Raw genomic sequence first — 8,492 nt, forward strand, 5'->3', positions numbered from 1 at the left:
CAATCAGATTAAAGTGAAAAAAAGGAACAGGAAATTCTTTCCAGGTATAGTCATTTTTTAATTTAATTTAACATATTGGGAGTTGCGAGGAACGTCCTTCTTACACTGTTGCTCTTCTAGTTTTCGTCCAGCCAATCTATCGATGTTTTGTTTTAGTCCCTGAAATGCAGTCTTGATCTGCTAATCTTTTGAGGTGAAAAACAAAGTGATGATTGATTTCCACAGGGCTTGTTCGAGAGACAGTTCACTCTACCTCGTTCATTTCCTTGGCTATCCAAGATCTTTAGCTGCCTCGGCCTATTAAAAGTTCAGCACCTGACTTGAAATTGAGAAATTTAGAGCAAACTTCCATCCAAAGCAAAATATTATTGCTATCTTGTATGCCACACGGTTCTCTAGTGTTTTCAGATAATGCTGGCCCATTTCTTTCTATACATGGTATACGGGAGATAGACTTTTTTTTAATTGAAATTAGATGACATTAATTTTCTACTTTTACCTTTTAAAAATATTAAAATTTTTATTTTTTGATATTTTTAAATTATTTTAATATACTAATATCAAAAATAATTTTTAAAGAACAATTATTAACACATTTTCAAATATTTGTTTAGAGAGTGTTTGAAAACATGGATCAATTTATATTTTTTAAAAATTTAATTTTTATTAAAAATTAATTTTTAATTTTTTATATTATTTTGATGTACTGATTTTAAAAATAATTTTTAAAAACTAAAAATATTATTTTAATATAATTTTTTTTAAAATAATTATAATTATGCTTCAAACAGTGATGATAGACCTTAAAGCTTCGTGTCAGATGTAGAAGATGAGTCAATCTGGCACGTGGATAAATGTACTAGCAAGTGGTACTTTGGGTATGGTCACTAAAGATGATGGCTTTAGAAACTGGATCCTGATCTCCGGCTGAGTTCTTAGAAAGAAGCCAGCAATCATCACATTTCGTCACATAAATACATTTCAAAACCAGTGCCATACTGCTTCTGTAATGTCCTTTTCTTTTTCCTTCCTGTCCCTTGCACATGCTAGGCTCGGCTGCTACATTGTGGAAGCTGGGTCGTTTGTGTGGACAAGGCAGAGGCACATGGAACATGGATTTAAACCCCACAGGAAGAGCCCAGCTAGGATGTATGCAATTGACTCTTTCCTCTCTGGTCACTGCTACCCATTTAGAAAATGTTGATTAATTATTGCAAATGCTGGGATTTTCCCGCGTGCACGAAAAATCAAAAGTTTTGCTTATTGGTTGATGCACAACTCATATAGAATGACACCTGTGTTTAATAAATGCACAGCCCATGTTCTTCGCCATGTATGATTTGGCGTTGTAAACAGGGTTTGCTAAATTTAGAAAACAAATTAAAATTATTATTTTTTTATATTTTTGAATTATTTTGTTGTATTTAAAAAAAATTATTTTTATATTTTCAATTAACCCGAATAAGCAAAAAATGACATCATAGATTGCCTTCGCCCTTTGGTATGGTTTTCCATGCATGATTATTTGTTTTTGTACGTCATCCTAGCTAGAAAGACAACATGAGACGCTAGTCAGTAATAGTTTTAAATTATACTTAATTGTAAATTTATTAAAATAATATTTTTTATATGTTAAAATTTATTTTTAATACAGCTAGGCAAAACAATATAAAATTAAAAAAAAAAAATTTAAAACAAAAGAGGAAATTAAAAAAGTTCTCATAAACTCTTTTTGAAAACAAAAACAAATTCCGACTTATACCCGATCTAACCATACCGCTGCATGGTCAAATAAAAATGGCCAGCCCCTTGGTCTGGAAGTTTTCTAGGTCCTCGTTGTGGATTAGTTCTTGCTGGATCTGATAGCAATGACGTCATTCTGATTATTTTTTGAGCAGTCCACCAGGGAAAGGGTCCTGGACGTGCGTCAGGTCAAAAGTGGCTCGCCTTTTAAAAACAAATAAAAAATACTAGGGGCTTGCATGGGCCGGTCGGGTCGATAAAAAACCGAAGAAGTTTCTCCAGGCTACTATTTAACACCAAGGAAGAAAAAAAATGTCGCCAGCTACATCGAAGAAAAGTCCATGAGGCCCAAGGAGCCACCTGATTCATAAATAGAAAAGTCCACGAGGCAACGAAATGACTCCAGACTACTATTTATTATCAAAATATCATTTTACTAATAGTAAACCCATAAATGGTGTTTTTCTAAGTTTTGAGTTTTTTTATTTATATATTTATATATTTTTTTGAATTATTTTGATGTGCTGCTGTTAATTATTATTTTAAAAATAAATAATTATTATTTTGATATATTTTCAAATAAAAAAACTCTTTAAAAAATAATCCCTACCACATTCTCAATTACTTCTAAACCATACATATAAATTAATAAATTAATGGTAACCAAAGAAATGACAGGATGTGAGAGTACGTTGTTGCATCCTCTGTTCTTTACAACTCACAACCATAAAAAGACATATATTATCTGTCATTCATCGAAATAAAAGGAAGGAAAGGCATGTTCTGTTTCCACACCTTCATTTCTTTCAGAAAATCCTACTATAGCTGTCCCTTAATATGGACCGTCATCAACAAATAACAATAATGTATAAAATATTGCTATAAGCCTGTGATTTTCGTGTAGAAGAATATGCCACGCACTACTGCATAATTACTAGATACAAGACATTTTAAGACTCGATCACCCCTAGAATTGAGGCTTGAAGTGACACCGAGTGCTTAACGTCACCAATATGAAGACTATGTTCTCCCATTGGAATTCTTCGAATTCCAGATGCGTCGACAACACTCAGGGATTTGCAAACATGAATGTTAATTCCCACTCTTTGCTGTGTCCCTGCTGCAACATGCACTTTTTCGAAGGCCACTAACTGTTTGTGAGGAGCCCAGTGTCTTGCTGGTGGTCTAGAGTATACTAGCAATGTGTGAGTCCCATCCATGGAGCCAATGTTTTTCACATCTACTTGCATTCCTAAAGAGAGTTTATTACATCTAGCATGTGTAACTCTGATTGCCTTCCTTGAAATGGTTGCGTTTCCTGAGCCATGGCGGCGGCCGTCTAGGGGTACCGAAACCATCGTCGGTGCACTTGCTATTGTATGAACAAAATTTGTGTAGCTTATTCCGTGACCAAATGGGTACACCACTTTACCTTTGTAGAATCTATAGGTTCTTCCAGGATAGCCCTTTGATTTGCTTGATCGCATGGCCATGTCTGTCATTGGCAGATTTGTGATATAATCTTGTGGGTACCATGTCATAGGAAGCTTGCCTCCTGAAAAAGAAAAAAAATTCCCTGTTACGTTCCTGATGAAAGGAACCCAATATGAAATCCGCAGTAGTTATCCTAAAAGCAAACCTGGGTTTGTAATTCCAAACAAGACATCAGAAATGGCTGCTCCTCCAGCTTGACCTGGATAGCCAGCCCATACGATGCTCCCAATTTTTGGATCATTCTCAGCGAAAGACACATCAATGGGCCCACCAGACATTAAGACCAATATAGTTGGGCCTTTCGAGGCTGCAGCGACCTTGGATACGAGCTCTTGCTGGCGTCCAGGTAGAAGAAGCCCAGCCCTATCTCTGAATTCTGCCTCAATAGACTGGTCAAGCCCCATTACTAGAACTGTTGCATCCGCTTGACGAGCTGCGTCTATTGCTGCGCTGAATTGCTGGTCACTAACACAGGCAACATCTGCACAACCTTGCCGGTAAATTGTCTGGGCATATCTCTGTATCCCTTGTAGGGGTGTTGTGTATCCACAGGCCACACCTAGTCATCCACCATGAGTAAAAGTGTTAATTATCAATGTATGTTGATGGTCTAAATAATTCTCTCGACCAGGCTCAATAACGCTTACCAGCATAATTGCCAATCATAGTAGCAGTGACATTCGAATTAGGGCCAACGATGGCAACGGAGAGATGCCTGCGAGTAGATAAAGGCAATGAAGGACCATGATTCTTGAGAAGAACAATGCCTTGTCTAGCCGCTTCAAGGGCAAGCTCTTGGTGAGCTGGGGTGCACACATCGTTCGGACCTAGGTTCCCATATAGCTGTGATGATGGCTCACCATCGAACATCCCCAGCCTCATCTGGACAGTTAGTGTATTAAGCAATGCGTTATTTATTTCAGCTTCATTCAGCAAGCCCTTTTTTACAGCATCCTCCGTGTGTTGACCCAGGAATGGTCCACAGTCCAAATCTAAACCTGCAAGATATATATTAACATTGACTTGTTACTACAGTCTTTTTCATCAGAACACTAATGTTTACACATTACTACTAATTAATCTAAGCCCGAGCTTAATTAGTAAGTCCAACATATTTTCTTTGACAAAAGATTTTTTTTTTTTTTAATTTCCATGTTCATATTGGACTCGAGTAACGAAACAAAGGCTACTTGCCTGCTTTAATAGCATCCGAGGCTGCTTCTTCCGGGGTTGAAGTATAGTGTTGCTGCTCATAATAAACTCCAACAGAGTCACAGTCTGAAACAATGTACCTGTGGATGGTAATTGCAGATAGATTGCAAGAGTTAATTGTATATTACATGATCATGTGATTCAAGTCATCATACATATATATATATATATATATATATATATAAACAGCATGGCATTTTGAATTTGATCGTACCCATCAAGTCTCCACTGACCACGTACAGTTTTCTTTAGCAGATTTGGGTCAGCACACGTGGGGATCCCATTCACCTGATTGTAAGAGCACATAACACTTGCCACTTTGCCTTCCTTCACACACATCCTGAATGGCACATCAAATGTATCCTCCATGTCCTGCTTGCTTACCTGATAATTAACCCCTCCCCCACGTGAGATGAAGAAAGGTAACATATAGCACGTGATCACGGTGAGAATTACCGGCGGTATTTTTTTCCCGCAGTGTGATCAAATATGGAGGCAACTATATTTTAGCCAATTATACACGTTTTAGTTTTGCATATGTTATACTCATTTTTTTTCTTAAAACTTTAGTTATATAAAAACTATATATTTTTATTTGTTTTTTAAAATCATAATCTCAAAAACTTATACAATATCAAACATGTTGGAGACCAAAGCAATGATCGGGGTGACAAATAAACAAAGACAAACTGAAAAGTTGGAATAACTTCTCTCCTCTGCCTTCGCTCGACGGCTTCAATGTTGTCTTAGGCAAAGAGAATAACTTGTGGAAAAAGTACAGAATACTTAATATCGGGATGAGCAATTACCATAGGGCCTGGATTTGCAGCCTTGCAGCTCGTGCTGGCCAATTTGGTTCAAATATATTCTAATTCAATTTATTTAATACTCGAAACTATTTAATTATTCAAGTGGGTAAAATAAAATTAAAACTAAAACTTCACCTTCCGCTCTTCAAGGGATGATCAGCATTGTAAATTATACAATCTCAAGATTATATATTATCTCGACATTGTAAAAACCTCAAGCTAAAACTAATTTATTCTTCAATAAATTAGCAAAATCAACAAGTTGATCATCCCCCGGTGATGATACCACCCTCCTATCCCAAAATATGCAGAGGTAGACAGCCAAACCAGGCTGATCCTCACCTCTCCATTATTGCGACCGACTGTTACAGTAAATCAATGTCTTACCCAATACTTCGGTGGTATTTCTTACTTCTTCTTTTAATAATAAATAATATTTTTTTTTTTAAAAAAAAAACACGGTACAACCGTGAAAACAATCACTGCCTTTAAAGTCAAGAAAATGGATGAACAATCATATCGCGTGTAAAGACTCATGATGCATAGCAGGCTTAGCAGCAGCAAACACACGTAGAGAACATTAATTTACTGTACCTTGGCGTTGAAGTGGAACCGATCGACCCCGTTCCAGTTATCGAGGTCATAAGCCGTGAAGTGCTTACAACAAGCAGCGACCTTTAGCCGGTTACCGTCACTTCCCTGTAAACCTCTAACATAGCTTGCAGCATATTTACCAACTACAACCGGATCTTCACCGGGAGTCTCCTGTCCACGACCCCACCTCGGGTCTCTGAATATGTTCACGTTTGGACTCCAATAGGTGAGCCCAGCTACCCCTCCATTGAACATTGCTCTTGCTTCATCAGACACAACCTGCACGGTAAACGGGTCTGTTTTTATATTTTATAAAATTTATACAGTACTATATTGGCTGTGTTTTTTTCTTCAAAAAAAAAAGGGGCAACTTGCCTGACATTATACGCATTTGGTAAAGCATGAATCCACAAATTAAGATAATTGAAATTAATAATTTTTTGTTACTAATTTTTTAAAAGACAGTAATATACTACATCTTTGTTTTTGTTTGATAAAAAAAAAGAGAGAGAAAGAAAAAAAGTATCTTTCTTTTTGTTGATATTTAATGCGGCACAGTAGCTGTTGACGAGGTGCAATGAAGGGAGGTGGCTGCATCATTGAATTTTGTGGAGAGTTTTTTTTTTTTCAACTACCACACACACACACACTCAGAGAGAGACACATCTAAAAGCAGTTTGTTTACATTGGTTCATGTAAGAGGCGTCCCTGCATTATTTGTATGGGCTCCCGAGCAAATTGTATAACAGAGCTGACACATGATATGCATGGTTGCAAATCTTGGTGAGGTTTGCATGCTATAAGGGCTACCTTTCCATATGGAACAAAACTGACTGTTCTATTCAGCTCAGGTTCTCTGTGGATAGAATCCCTGTGATGGCTTTAAGTATCCGTCTTACTTTGATATAAATATATATATAGTCTAATTAATGATTTAATAAAATCTAATCAAGGTTAAAAAATCTCACCTGTCCAATAGCCTCCCACAAAGTTGCATTGAAAGAAGCAGCGGTAGTGATGACTTGAGGGAAGCTAGTGGCCACAGGGAAGGCTCCACCAAACTTGGTCCCTGGACCCACATTGGAAACTCCATGAAGAGCCTCAGACCACCACTCATACCGTTTAATCCCCAGCCGTGGAACTGCCGCAGCATTGTTCACCAGCAACCCAACCTTCTCCTGCAATGTCATTCTTCCAATAAGGTCCTTAACTCTCGTTTGTATTGGCAACTTCACTTGGCAAAACGGCAAATTTCTCTTGGTTCCATCTTTTGGGTCGCAAGCAAAAGGTTCCAGGGCTTTGCTGTTTTGCAAAGAAACACCCAAGAAAAGAACCGAGAGAGTAATTATGAAGGATGTGGGCATGGCGGTGCAATCCACTTTGGAGAGATATGGAAACGTTTTTCAATAAGGATGGAGAGCAAGGGAAGTGAATGTGTAGAGTATATATAGATGTGGTGAATTACAAGTTCGTGGTTGGAATGGGAGTGATGACGTAGGAGAACAACTTCGACGATAAGAGTACTTTTAACTGTTTTAAAGCATAAGTGAGGCTTTTAATTTATTTCTTTTTTTGTGGTGGGCCGGACAGTCTAAGGTGGTTGCAAACACAAATCATAAGTGAATTTACCTGCCATGTTGAAGCTTGGAGTGGGGTACTTTGTTTAAGATTACACGTGGCTTGTTTGTATTGGTGGTTCGGAATCCATGAAGTTTAGGTCCAAAATATGGGCATCATTAGAATGAGCTGATCAGGTGGGAGTTGGATCATCCAATTGACGTTTAATGGTATACATGGGAGTGTGGTCCAATCATGTCTTCTTCTTTTTTTAGTGTATATATATATATATATATATGTTAAAATTTTTAATATTTTTAGATTGTTTTGAATTTCTAATATTATAAATAAATTTTAAAAAATATTATCCCACGACACTTCAACAAGCCAGCAATGATATTTCTTCAAATCTTATCTGAAAATTTTTCATCCCAGGGTTTGCAAGCACAAATCTTCGGGGCGAAAATTATTAGGGTGTGTTCGGTTTCAAGTGTTTTTATAAGGATTTCCAAAGCATTTACAAGTTGAGAATACATAAATTGATTTGGTTTTTTAATTTTTCAGATATTTTTATATAAAATTGACAAAATCATAGGAAAAGATTCGAGTGAATTAAATTGATATTTCTTGAGCAGAAATCACCTTTGCAAAGACATCCAGAGCAGGGCAATTAATCATCATAGGGCTGTCACGATGTTCAACTTGGTCGGTCAGTTGCAGGTTGCTGGCAGCTCTAGCTTCGCTTGTAAGAGAGGTCAGATTAACTCTGGAGCTAATCAGCTTAACCCTCACTGGACGGTGAAACTCAAATTATTGCTTTGCCAGATGGAATAAAATACATTATACATGACTTGAGGAAAGTATAATTTAATTAGTTAAATTTTAAATTTTAAATTTTTTAATTATTAATTTAAATATTATAATATCACTAAAAATTTATATAATTATTAAATTTAAAATACATAGAATTAATTAAAATATATACCTAATCTGAATACCCATATTTAAAAAATCAACATTGCACTTTTGGATCCCAAATAATTTAAATTATTCCCTTTTAAACCAACCAATCACTTAAGAACT

At 36.5% G+C, this 8,492-nt stretch overlaps 1 protein-coding gene across 1 annotated transcript; it reads right to left on the reverse strand.

The window, feature by feature from the left end:
• Positions 1 to 2,465: 2,465 nt before the first annotated feature.
• Positions 2,466 to 7,348, reverse strand: LOC105119201 (probable beta-D-xylosidase 2). The gene is made up of 7 exons (XM_011017321.1): positions 6,821 to 7,348; positions 5,853 to 6,131; positions 4,664 to 4,833; positions 4,432 to 4,529; positions 3,885 to 4,235; positions 3,383 to 3,796; positions 2,466 to 3,298 (listed from the first exon to the last, which is right to left on the reverse strand). Exons 1-7 carry the CDS (start codon positions 7,214 to 7,216, stop codon positions 2,694 to 2,696), a joined length of 2,313 nt encoding a protein of 770 aa, XP_011015623.1. The 5' UTR covers positions 7,217 to 7,348; the 3' UTR covers positions 2,466 to 2,693.
• Between the last annotated feature and the right edge of the window lie 1,144 nt (positions 7,349 to 8,492).

This window comes from Populus euphratica, unplaced genomic scaffold (genome assembly GCF_000495115.2).
Source record: "Populus euphratica unplaced genomic scaffold, PopEup_1.0 scaffold2632.1, whole genome shotgun sequence".
Lineage (NCBI taxonomy): Eukaryota > Viridiplantae > Streptophyta > Magnoliopsida > Malpighiales > Salicaceae > Populus > Populus euphratica.